General features: G+C 38.9%; 1 protein-coding gene across 1 annotated transcript in view; it reads right to left on the bottom strand.

The window, feature by feature from the left end:
- ART3 (ADP-ribosyltransferase 3 (inactive)) overlaps positions 1–13,545 on the bottom strand; it is a gene marked incomplete at its 3' end in the record, with an annotated part of 35,932 nt that overhangs the window by 6,786 nt on the left and 15,601 nt on the right. The window contains exon 3 of the mRNA XM_081257691.1: positions 2,827–2,859. Coding sequence (XP_081113817.1) covers positions 2,827–2,859 — 33 coding nt within the window. The remainder of the gene's footprint in view (positions 1–2,826; positions 2,860–13,545) is intronic.

The raw sequence follows: 13,545 nt of genomic DNA, 5'->3' as shown, positions 1-13,545 counted from the left end.
TTGTCACTGTATTATAAGTACTTTCTCTTATCTTTAGATATTTTTCAAAAACATGGTTTTTAAATTGGTTAGTGTTTCATAGTATGGATATAACTTATTTAACAATACCCAACTGTTGGATACTAAGGTTATTTATAAATTTTGGCTACCATAACACTGCATAAACATTTCTGTACATATTTTGTACACAAATTTTTATGTTTATTTCCTTAGGACAAATATCTAAAAGTGTTATAGCTAGGTTAAAAGGTATGGACATTTTTAAGGCTAGTGATACATACTATTGAAATTGTCCTCCAGAAAAGTTCCAACTTATAATCTCACCAGTAATTTATGAGAGTGTTTCTGTCCCAGCACCCTTGAGGAATATCATTTTTAAGAAAGACAAAAAAAATTGGGAATGAGTCATACTTTGGAATATACTAAATAATCAAATGGATATAGCTAATAGCATTTGTTACTCAGATTGCTAGAAACAGAAATATATACACATATATAAAATCATTTTAATTTAGGAAAAAATGCCATTTTTTATGCTCCTGATGAACACCCTATGTTACAGAGTTTGTGGAATAATTAGTCACACCTTCCTCTATCCATGTAACCGCTAGCCTAAAGCAGAAGATAGTAAATTCTCTAGAACTAGTTTCTTATGTCATGTCTCTAACTGCTCCGCTGGGATGACCTATGGATTGTTAGATAGGAGACAGACAGGGCTGCTGGGTGGTCCTTATAAAGAAGGATATCTGGAACTCAGGAGCGTCTCTTATATACCAAACTAGTAAGCTAATGTGGGTTCTGCCTTCTTCCCACTTTTCCTTACCATGCCATGCCCACCTGCTCCCACCCCTAAGGAAGCTGTCTTACAAACGTAAGCCCCTAGAGTTTATGAAAATGTCTTACCAGGGTCTCCAAGTTTCTGGTTTTTCTCACTTAAGTTACAAAAAGAAACTTACCCGTTTTAATGATAGAACAAAGTAATTGGGAGTTACCACAGTTGGAGCAGAACTATTTTCAGGTAATTATGGCCATAAAGATCCACTTGATATATCCAGTAAGCTAATGCTACTAAATTTAAGTGTCAGCCACAGTCTAAATGCACCTTGGCTAATTGGGCTGGAACATTCCTCTGGACCCTCCTACTAAGAGAAACTGTTATACACAGTAAGTCTCCTAGCGATCTCCACAAGCTAGAAAAATGTCTGTTGAAGAGTTAGCTGAAGTCCCTGTGAAGTGACCAGTAAAACTTGTGGCTGCCCTGCCAATAAGAAGTGTTACTAAGCAAGTCCTCAGAGGCATGAAATGTTTCACACAAGGACAGGAAATATCTTCCAAACGTCAGGTAAACTGCATACTTAAGGAAAGGCCAGATACTTTTCTCTCTTCAATAAAGAAAAACTTATTGTAGCTACATGGGCCAAATACATAACAAGGAACTTAAATGCAAAGAAGTGATTTGGGCCATATCACCATAAGTGGAAACTTAGGGGCTGGGGAAAGCGTCTAATCACTCAGATGTTTTAGTCAAATGATAACAAACGTCACCTTACTTGAAAAACGCAAATGACTAACTTTTTCTACTTTCATCTGGATGTTTGGTGTCACACAGGCTAATCTCAATGACTGAGAATAGAGCTATACATAAGAGGCCTCAGACCTGTCAAGAGTGCCTAGCTCTTCAGGTCTGCCCAGCCTTATTCCCCAGAATGGTTCCATATTGTTCAGATCTCCAGAGAGCCAACTCTCTCATTTGCAAGGAGGTAAATTTCCCCAGAATGGATTCTTTTTTTCTGCCTCATATCTGCCAGGTTACTCCTTCATATGTGCAAAGTACTCTTTTTTGTCAGCTAAGAACTGAATTTGCTGAACAGGAAAGAGCTATTAAACATCCGTGTAGCTAATAAACATCCATTATTTTTAGAAATAGAGCATACTTACCAGAGTTGTAGACACTGATGTGTTGAAAATATTCTGAAATACAAACATGTTTTCATTACATAGTACTACACTTAGATGTGAATGTCAGGTTCGGTCAAGATACATGCAAAATATGGCAATATGAGAAATATAAAATTTCAGTCTCAAAAATAAATGGATATAAATTCATTTTAATTACTTTAAGAAGAATTCAAAGAAAAAGTAGCCAGGAAGACAGCTAGAAATGGACCCTTATTTTCAAACTATTTAAATAAAACTTCAAAAGGATCCACCCAAAGCATGCATCAGTCCAAGGCATTTCCTGTCAACTTTGGTTCAGATCTGTTGAGCCTAATTTGATAAAGTTGTTCCTGAATACTCTTAGAATTCCTGTTTACCTTCCCAAATCTTTTCCATGGTCCTCTAAGAGAGACTACTTTTGTTATATTCTCCATTTTTCCCTGAGGAAGAGGAAACAGACCACATTACTGTTCTGTCCCCCCAGTCTTTTCCCTGATGAAGGAAGGAATCCTTCATCAGTCTCCCAAATATTACTTCCCAAGATGTCAAAACAAAGGAATACAAGTATAACTCTGTGCATAGGAGTCATGTAGGAGTATTCAGGAGTCAAACTCCTGTAATGATAGGCTAGGGTCAGAGTGGCATGGTCCCTGCATGCCCAAGGCAAATGCAATGCTTGAGAGAACAGCCACAGGCAAGGCTGGGATAGGCTTAGGGTGGGCTCCTGTACCCTCCCCCTGAAAAGGTAGTAGCAGTAGCACAACTCAGCCTTGAGAAGACAATGGCTGACAGTATGACAGTACAGTGGGGTGGCTCTGACCTATTCCTGTGAGAAATAACACTGGTAAAATTCCCATTACAGAGATAATACTCTAGAGCATATCTTACCCATGTTCTCAACACAATTTGCAGTTTTTAGTCCTGAAACATAAAGATAAAGTTTTATTAGTTAGACACAGTCTACCTTAGTAAAGATTTCAAATTGGTCTGTGCCTACTGGTAATCTAATCTGTCAGCTCCTAGTCTATCAGACTCATAATTTAGCGGGAAGCAAATTACATTTTTGTATTCATAACACAGTCACCAAAGAACAGTAGCTCTAGATAAAACATCGAACTTTTCTGGAATTCAGTTCCCTTGTGTGTATCTTTTATTGGGAGATTGCTTCAAATGACCTCCGGAGTCCCATCCAAAGCTAACACTTTATTTATTTATGCATTTATTTTTAATAGATCTTTATTGGAGTATAATTGCTTCACAATACTGTGTTGGTTTCTGCTGTATAACAAAGTGAATCAGCTATATGCATACACATGTCCCCATATCCCGTCCCTCTTGCGTCTCCCTCCCACCCTCCCCATCCCACCCCTCTAGGTGGTCACAGAGCACCGAGCTGGTCTCCCTGTGCTATGCGGCTGCTTCTCACTAACTAACTATTTTACATTCGGTCGTGTCTATATGTCGATGCTACTCTCTCACTTCGCCCCAGCTTCCCCCTCCCACCCCATGTCCTCAAGTCCATTCTCTATGTCTACATCTTTATTCCTGCTCTGCAACTAGGTTCACCAGTACCAATTTTTTTTGGATTCCATACGTATGTGTTAGCAGACGATATTTGTTTTTGTCTTTCTGACTTACTTCACTCTGTATGACAGACTATAGGTCCATCCACCTCACTACAAATAACTCAATTTTCCTCCTTTTTATGACTGAGTAACATTCCATTGTATATATGTGCCACATCTTCTTTATCTGTTCATCTGTCGATGGACATTTTGGTAGGCTCCATGCCCTGGCTATTGTAAATAGTGCTGCAATGAACATTGTGGTACATGTCTTTTTGAATTACGGTTTTCTCAGGGTATATGCCCAGTAGTGGGATTGCTGGGTCACATGGTAGTTCTATTTTTAGTTTTTTAAGGAACCTCCATACTGTTTTCTAGTAGGTTTCTGGTGGCATCTTTAGGATTCTCTATGTATAGTATCATGTCATCTGCAAACAGTGACAGTTTGCTACTTCTTTTCCAATTTGTATTCCTTTACTTCTTTTTCTTCTCTGATGGCTGTGGCTAGGACTTCCAAAACTATGTTGAATAAGAGTGGCGAGAGTGGACATCCTTGTCTTGCTCCTGATCTTAGTGGAAATGCTTTCAGTTTTTCACCATTGAGTATGATGCTTGCTGTGGATTTGTCATATATGGCCTTTTTTATGTTGAGGTAGGTTCCCTCTATGCCCATTTTCTGGAGAGCTTTTATCATAAATGGGTGTTGAATTTTGTCAAAGGCATTTTCTGCATCTATTGAGATGATCATATGGTTTTTATTCCTTAATTTGTTAAGGTGGTGTATCACGTTGATTTATTTGCATATATTGAAGAATCCTTGCATCCCTGGGATAAATTCCACTTGATCATGGTGTATGATCCTTTTAATATGTTGTTGGATTCTGTTTGCTAGCATTTTGCTCAGGACTTTTGCATCTATGTTCACCGGTGATATTGGTCTATAATTTTCTTCTTTTGTGATATCTTTTTCTGGTTTGGGTATCAGGGTGATGGTGACTTCGTAGAATGAATTTGGGAGTGTTTCTCTCTCTGCAATTTTTTGGAAGAGTTTGAGAAGGATCAAACTCTTGAGAAGGGTCAGTGTTAGCTCTTCTCTAAATGTTTGATAGAATTCACCTGTGAAGCCATCTGTTCCTGGACTTTTGTTTGTTGAAAGAGTTTTAATTACCATTTCAATTTCATTACTTGTGATTGGTCTGTTTATATTTTCTAATTCTTCCTGGTTCAGTCTTGGAAAATTGTATCTTTCCAAGAATTTGTCCACTGCTTCGTGGCTGTCCATTTTATTGGCATATAGTTGTTTGTAGTAGTCTCTTATAATCCTTTGTATTTCTGCAGTGTCAGTTGTGGTTTCTGCTTTTTCATTTCTAATTTTATTGACTTGCATCCTCTTTTTTTCTTGATGAGGCTGGCTAAGGGTTTATCAATTTTGTTTATCTTCTCAAAGATTTTAGATTTTAGTTTTATTGATCTTTGTTATTGTTTTCTTCATTTCTATTTCATTTATTTCTGCTCTGATCTTTATGATTTATTTCCTTCTACTGACTTTGGGTTTTCTTTGTTCTTCTTTCTCTAGATTTTTTTTTTTTTTTTTAAATAGGATTTTGGTTTTTAAATTTATTTATTTAGGCCTGTGTTGGGTCTTCATTTCTGTGCGGCGAGGGCTTTTCTCTAGTTGTGGCAAGCGGGGGCCCCTCTTCATCGCGGTGCGCGGGCCTCTCACTATCGCAGCCTCTCTTGTTGCGGAGCACAGGCTCCAGACGCGCAGGCTCAGTAGTTGTGGCTCACGGGCCTAGTTGCTACGTGGCATGTGGGATCTTCCCAGACCAGGTCTTGAACCCGTGTCCCCTGCATCAGCAGGCAGATTCTCAACCACTGCGCCACCAGGGAAGCCCTCTCTAGATGTTTTAAGTGTAGGGTTAGATTGTTTGAGATTTTTCTTGTTTCTTGAGGTGAGATTGAATTGTTATAAACTTCCTTCTTAGAACTGCTTTTGCTGTGTCCTATAGGTTTTGGGTCATCATATTTTCGTTGTCATTTGATTCTGTGTATTTTTTTATTCCTTCTTTGACTTCTTCACTGATCTCTTGGTTGTTTAGCCTCCATGTATTTGTGTTTTTTACAGTTTTTTTCCTGTAATTGATTTCCAATCTCATAGTGTTGTGGTCAGAAAAGATGCTTGATACAATTTCAATTTTCTTAAATTTACGGAGGCTTGATTTGTGACCCAAGATGTGATCTATCCTGGAGAATGTTCCATGAGCATTTGAGAAGAAAGTGTATTCTGCCACTTACGGGTGGAATGTTCTATAGATATCAATTAAATCTATCTGGTCTATTGTGTCATTTAAAGCTTGTGTTTCCTTACTTATTTTCTGTTTGGATGATCTGTCCATTGGTGTAAGTAGTGTGTTCAAGTCCCCTACTATTATTGTGTTACTGTTGATTTCTCCTTTCATGGTTGTTAGCATTTGCCTCATGTACTGAAGTGCTCCTATGTTGGGTGAATAAACATTTACAATTGTTATATCTTCTTCTTGGATTGATCCTTTGACTGTTATGTAGTGTCCCTCCTTATCTCTTGTAACAGTCTTTATTTTAAAGTCTATTTTATCTGATACGAGTACTGCTACTCCAGCTTTCTTTCGATTTCCATTTGCATGGAATATCTTTTCCCATCCCTTCACTTTCAGTCTGTATGTGTCCCTAGGTCTGAAGTGGGTCTCTTGCAGACAGCATATATACGGGTCTTGTTTTTGTATCCATTCAGCCAGTCTTTGTCTTTTGGTTGGGGCATTTAATCCATTTACATTCAAGGTTATTATCAATATGTATGTTCCTATTACCATTTTCTTAATTGTTCTGGGTTTGGTTTTGTGGGTCTTTTTCTTCTCTTGTGTTTCCCGCCTAGAGAAGTTTCTTTGGTGGTACTGAATTCTCTTAGCTTTTGCTTGTCTGAAAAGCTTTTGATTTCTCCTTTGAATCTGAATGAGATCCTTGCTGGGTAGAGTAATCTTGGTTGTAGGTTTTTCTCTTTCATCACTTTAAGTATATCCTGCCACTCCCTCTGGCCTGTAGAGTTTCTGCTGAAAAATCAGCTGATAACCTTATGGGGATTCCTTTGTATGTTATTTTTTTGTTTTTCCCTTGCTGCTTTTAATATTTTTTCTTTGAATTTAATTTTTGTTAGTTTGATTAATATGTGTCTTGGTGTGCTTCTCCTAGGGTTCATCCTGTATGGGACTCTCTGTGGCTTCCTGGACTTGGGTGACTATTTACTTTCCCATGTTAGGGAAGTTTTCCACTATAATTTCTTCAAATATTTTCTCAGACCCTTTCTTTTTCTTTTCTTCTTCTGGGACCCCTATAATTCGAATGTTGGTGTGTTTAGTGTTATCTCAGAGGTCTCTGAGATTGTCTTCAATTCTTTTCATTCTTTGTTCTTTATTCTGCTCTTTGGTAGTTATTTCCACCGCTTTGTCTTCCAGCTCACTTATTCATTCTTCTGCCTCAGTTATTCTGTTATTGATTCCTTCTAGTGTATTTTTCATTTCAGTTACTGTGTTGTTCATCTCTGTTTGTTTGTTCTTTAGTTCTTCTAGATCTTTGTTAAACATTTCTTGTATTTTCTCAATCCATGCCTCCATTCTATTTCCGAGATTCTGGATCATCTTTACTATCATTACTCTGAATTCTTTTTCAAGTAGATGCCTATTTCCTCTTCATTTATTTAGTCTTGTAGGTTTTTACCTTGCTCCTTCATCTGTGACTATTTTTTGCCATCTCTTTTTTTTTTTTCTTTTAATGAGTGTGATTGTGTTCCTGTCTTACTGGTTGTATGGCCTGAGGCTTCCAACACTGGAGTTTGTAGGCTGTTGCATAGAGCTGGGTCTTGGTGCTGAGATGAGGACCTCCATGAGACCTCACTCTGATGAATATTCTCTGAGGTGTCTGAGGTTCTCTGTTAGCCCAGTGGTTAGGACTCAGAGCTCCCACCACAGGAGCTGTCGCTCACCCCCCAGCTTGTGAACCAAGATCCCACAAGCCACGTGGGGTGGCAAAAAAAAAAAAAAAGAACAATAGCAAAGTAAAAAATAAAATTAGACTGGGAAACTAACAGATACGTTAGAAAGAATATAAAAATTAAAATATAGATGAAACAACAACCAGAAGGTACAACAGTACCACAACAGTAAAAGAGGGGAGGAGAGAAAAGAAGAAAAAAGCAAAAAAAAAAAGGGGGGGGTAAACACCTTGGCTCTGGAGGGTGGGGCCTAAGCAAGGGCAAGGTTTGGGCATTGGGCAGGGCCAGTGCTCAGGACCCACAGGGCTGGAAAAGGCCCTGGGGGCTGTAGGAGGTGGGGCTTAGGCTCAATGGAACAGAAGGGGCCCAGGCATGCCCCCCACCCCTAGTCTCAGAGGGTGGAGGACCTCACCTGGGAGCCCAGCAGGCTTCATAGGCTTGAGTGAGAGGGGCAAACGCCTTCCTCTCCCGCTCCTCTGGTCCTGGAGGGCTCCTCCTGACTGCCTCTCCTTATCTCCCCTGCCTCCTTCCTATGTCCCCAGGACCAATGCGGCTGGGGTTGGGGGGGCCTTGGAGGGCAGGGGACTGGCCTGGGAGGTCAGCAGTCTCCCCAGGCCTGAGTGGGTGGGCAACTGCCCTCTGCTACTCTCCCAATCCTCCTGGAGGGCCCCTCTGCCTGCCTTTCCTGATCTCCCTGGCCTCAGGGGCGCCAATCTGGCCTCCACTTCTCCTCTCCCCTCAGTCCCCCCACGTCCTACCAGTTCGTTTGGGGGTTCTTCCCATCTCCTTGGCCGTCAGGGTCCCCCATCAGCAGCCAGCAGGCGCCCTAGTTGTGGGGAGGCCTAACTCAGCATCTTCCCACACTGCCATCTTGACTCTGCCCCTGCAAGCTAACACTTTATGATTATATGATTAGTCTGAAAAAATTAGGAGAAAATTTATCTGTCTGTTTAACTAATTCTCTCTTCAGATACTAAATGTCCTTCTCAACAGTTAACCTAACGTTTTACTATGGCTTGCTAGCAATCAGGGTGGAGAGAGGCTGGTGCTGACAGCTTCCACCTTGCTGCACTTCCCAGCCTGAAAGGCCTGCTGGGTGGGGCTGCTAGTATTTGCAGTGGCTAGGCACTGAAACTCAGGGAGATGGACCCTGGGAGAGGACTCTGTGTAGCTGTGCAGAAACAGCCCGGAGGGCCTGGGGTGTGATCTGGGCCAAACCAGAGCTCATTGTCAGTGTGCATGGCAGGGCTTGGCTCCAGCAGTTGTCTCTGTTGGTGTGCACAGTAGGTGACAGGCAGCATCAGAGAATCACACGTGAGGAGTACTCAGATGTTCCTTTCCCGGCAGAAGGGCTCCAGTTCTGCCCACCTCACACAGCAGCTTGGAGCCGGATTTGGGGCAGACAGGTCCTGGGAGAGCCCTACCATAGAGGTAGCCCCAGTCCCAGGTGGCAACGCAATCACCTTGATTCCTGCAGTCACAACACCCCAGCCCCCAGCACCAGCCTAGCACTAGGCAAGAAAGGGATGGGACTCCATGGAACAAAGAGGAGGCCCCACCCAAATCCAGTGCAGGCTCTGGTCACCACAACACCAATCACATGCCCTATCAAGGGGATAACGCTCTGAGGAAAGATGTGACTAGCATCCATACCAAAAGTAGCCATTGCACCAAAATTATTGGACTCATACAGTCTACTCAGGAATGCTCCCACATAAAAACCAGCCCTTCAAGACAACAGTAGATAACTGTTCCTCCTAAATTTATAGAGACATATATTTAAGTAAAATTTAAAAAGCACAGGAACTGCTCCCAGTTTAAAGAACAAGAGAGGGGCTTCCCTGGTGGCGCAGCGGTTAAGAATCCACCTGCCAACGCAGGGGACACAGGTTTGAGCCCTGGTCCAGGAAGATCCCACGTGTGGCGGAGCAACTAAGTCCGTGCACCACAACTACTGAGCCTGCGCTCTAGAGCCCATGAACCGCAATTACTGAGCCAGCGCATCACTACTACTGAAGCCCACGCACCTAGAGCCCATGCTCAGCAACAAGAGAAGCCACCACAATGAGAAGCCCACACACTGCAATGAACAGTAGGCCCTGCTCACTGCAACTAGAGAAAGCCTGCGTGCAGCAATGAAGACCCAATGCAGCCAACAATAAATAAATTAAATAAATAAATATTTTAAAGTTATAAAAAAATTTTTTTAAATAAATTAAAAAACGAGAGAAATCCTCTGAAAGAACAATGAAACAGACCCCTCCACTTTACTTGACCCTGAGTTCAAAAAGGAGGTAGTAAATATGCTAAATGAATTAAGAACGATTATTGATAGAAATGCAGAATCACTGTAATGAGGAATTAGAAACTATAAAGAGGAGCCAATCAAAAACAACTCAATTACCAAGATAAAAACCAATCTAGAAGCAATGAATAGCAGACTAAATAATGTAGCAGAACAAATAAGTGATCTGGAAGATAGAATAATGGAAATCACCCAACCAGAACAAAAGACAGAAAGACAAATGAAAAAAAAATGAAAGCAATATACGAGGTCTATGGGATGATATAAAACGTGCCAAACTTAAGGTCCCACAAGCTGCATGGCAAGGCCAAAATATATATATATATATGTATATATATTTGAAGAAATTATGGCTGAAACCTTCCCAAACCTAAAGAAGGAAAAAGATATCTAGGTACAGGAAGCACAGAGGGTCCCAAATAAGATGAACCTAAACAAACCAACACCAAGACATATTATAATTAAAATGGAAAAAGTTCAAGATAAAGAGAGGAATCTAAAGGCAGCAAAAGAGAAACAAAGAGTCAGTTACAAAGGAACCCCCATAAAGCTCTTAGCTAATTTCTCTGCAGAAACACTGTCAAACAAAGTCATGAAAGGGAAAAATCTGCAACCTAGGATACTCTACCCAGCAAGACTATCCTTTAGGCTAGAAGAAGAGATAAAGGATGTCTCAGACAAGCAAAAACTACAAGAATACAGCGATACTAAACCTAACCTAAAAGAAATATTGAAAGGTCCTCTCTAAATAGAAAAGAATCAAAAATCTATAGGAAAGGGAAAGTCACAATAGGAATGGCAAATGTATAAAAGGATTGAAGACCACTTAAATAAGCCAGTACACAGATTAAAAAACAATCAGAAAAATTCTGTAAAAGTGTTTATAACTACAATTAACAGCAAAAACATAAACATTAAGATGTAAAACAGGACATCAAAATCATGAAATATGGGGGAGGGGATTAAAATTGTAGATCTTTTAGAATGTGTTTGAACTTATATGACTACCAGTCTAAAGCAAGTAGATATAGTTATGGGTTAACATACTTGAAAACAAGGGTAACCACAAGTCAAAACCATATGATAGATTCACCAAAAAAAAGAGAAAGCAATTCAAGCATAATACAAAAGAAAACCATCAAACCATAAAAAAAAAACAAAAAGAAGAAATGAACAAGGAAGAACTACAAAATCACCTTGAAAACAAGGTTTAAAATGGCAATAAATACATACTTGTCAATAATTACTTTAAATGTCAATGGACTAAATGCTCCAATCAAAAGACACAGAATGGCAGATTAAAAAAAAAAAAAGAACCTACAATATGCTGCTTACAAGAGACTCACTTTAGGGCAAAAGACATACATAGATTGAAAGTGAGGGGATCGAAAAAGGTATTTCATAGATTGAAAGTGAGGGGATGGAAAAAGGTATTTCATGCAAATGAAAACAACAAGAAAGCGGGGGTAGCAATATCCATATCAGACAATACAGACTAAAACAAAGTCCATAAGGAAAAACAAAGAAGGACACCATATAATGATAAAGGGATCAATACAAGAAGAGGATATTACACTCATTAACATATTCACCCAGTATAGAAGCACCTAGATATATAAAACAAATACGAACAGACATAGAAGGAGAAACTGACAGGAACACAGTAATAGTAAGAGACTAACATTCTACTGACGTCAATAGACAAATATTCCAGATGAAATCAATAAGGCAACAAAGATTCTAAAAGACAGAATAGACCAGTTGGATTTAATTGATATCTACAGGACATTACATCCAAAAAAAACCAGAATGCACATTCTTTTCAAGGGTGCATGGACCATTCTCTAGAATAGACCACATACTAGGACACAAAACAAGCCTCAACAATTTTAAGAGGATAGAAGTTATTTCAAGCATCTTTTCTGGCCACCACAGTATGAAACTAGACATCAACCACGAAAAGAAAAAAAAGGTAGAAACCAATCACATGGAGACTAAACAACATGCTACTAAAAAAAACAATAGGTCGATGATGAATTCAAAGAGGAAATCAGAGAACACCTTGAAACAAATGACAATGAAAATACAGCCTTACAAAATCTATGGGATATAGCAAAAGCAGTTCTAAGAGAGAAGGTCATAGCAATACAGGCCTTCCTTAAGAAACAAGTCTCAAATAAACAAACTGTCACCTAAAAGAATTAGGAAAAGACCAAACAAAACCCAAAGTCAGCAGACGGAAGGAAATAATAAAGATCAGAGAGGAACTAAATAAAAATAGAGATAAAAAACAATAGAAAAAAATCAATAAAACCAAGAGTTGGTTTTTTTAAAAGATAAACAAAATCGACAAACCTCTAGCCAGGCTCACCAAGAAGAAAAGAAAGAGGACCCAAATAAACAAAATAAGAAATGAAAGAGGAGAAATAACAACCAATAGTGCAGAAATACAAAAAAATCATAAGAGAATACTATGAATGGTTATATGCCAACAAATTGGACAACTTAGAAGAAATGGAAAAGTTTCTAGAAACATATAGCCTGCCAAAATTGAGTCAAAAAGAAACAGATAATTTGAACAAACCAATCATTAGAAGTGAAATAAAATCCATAATTTAAAAATTCCCTGCAAACGAAAGTCTAGGAATGGATGGCTTCAATGGGGAATTCTACCAAACATATAAAGAAGAACTTATACCTATCCTTCTCAAACTATTCCAAGAGACTGAAGAGGAGGGAACGCTCCCAAATTCTTATGAAGCCACCATCACCCTGATACCAAAACCAGACAAAAACACTACAAAAAATGAAAATTACAGGCCAATATCTTTGATGAATATAGATCAAAAATCCTCAATAAAATATTAGCAAGCCTAATCTAACAATACCTAAAAAAGGTCATGCAGAATGTTTAAGTTGGATTCATTCCAGGGTCACAAGGATGGTTCAAATAAGTAAATCAATCAATGTGATACACTACATCAACAAAAGAAAAGACAAAACCACATGACCATCTCAATAGATGCAGAAAAAGCATTTGATAAAATTCAACATCCATTCAAGAAAAAAACTCTCACCGAAGTGGGTATAGAGGGAACATAGCTCAACACAATAAAAGCCATTTACAACAAACCCACAGCCAACATCATACTCAACAGAAAAAGCTGAAAGCCTTCCTGCTAAATTCAGGAATAAGACAAGGCTGCTCACTCTCACCACTTCTATTCAACACAGTATTAGAAATCCTAGCACAGCAATCAGACAAGAAAAACAAAAGGTATCCAAATTTGAAGGGAAGAGGTAAAACTGTCACTATTTGCAGATGACATGATACTCTATATAGAGAACTCTAAAGACTACACACAAAAACTATTAGAACTAATAAATGAACTCAGCAAGGTAGCAGGATATAAGATTGATATACAGAAATCTGTTGTATTTCTTTACACTAACAATGAAATATCAGAAAGTAAAAGAAAAAAAATCCCGTTTAAAATCATGTCATAAAAAAAAACTAGGAAAAAAACTTTTAAGCAAGGAGGTGAAAGACCTATACATTGAAAACTATAAAACACTGATAAAGAGACTGAAGATGATTCAAAGAAATGGAAAGTATCCCATGCTCTTGGATTAGAAAAATTAATATTATTAAAATGGTCATACTACCCGAAGCAATCTACAGATTTAATGTAATCCCTGTCAAAATATCCATT

Source organism: Mesoplodon bidens, assembly GCF_964165515.1.
Source record: "Mesoplodon bidens genome assembly, chromosome: 1".
Taxonomy (NCBI): Eukaryota; Metazoa; Chordata; class Mammalia; order Artiodactyla; family Ziphiidae; genus Mesoplodon; species Mesoplodon bidens.
The sequence above is the reverse complement of the archived record's forward strand: the minus strand, read 5'-3'. Positions and strand labels throughout refer to the sequence as shown.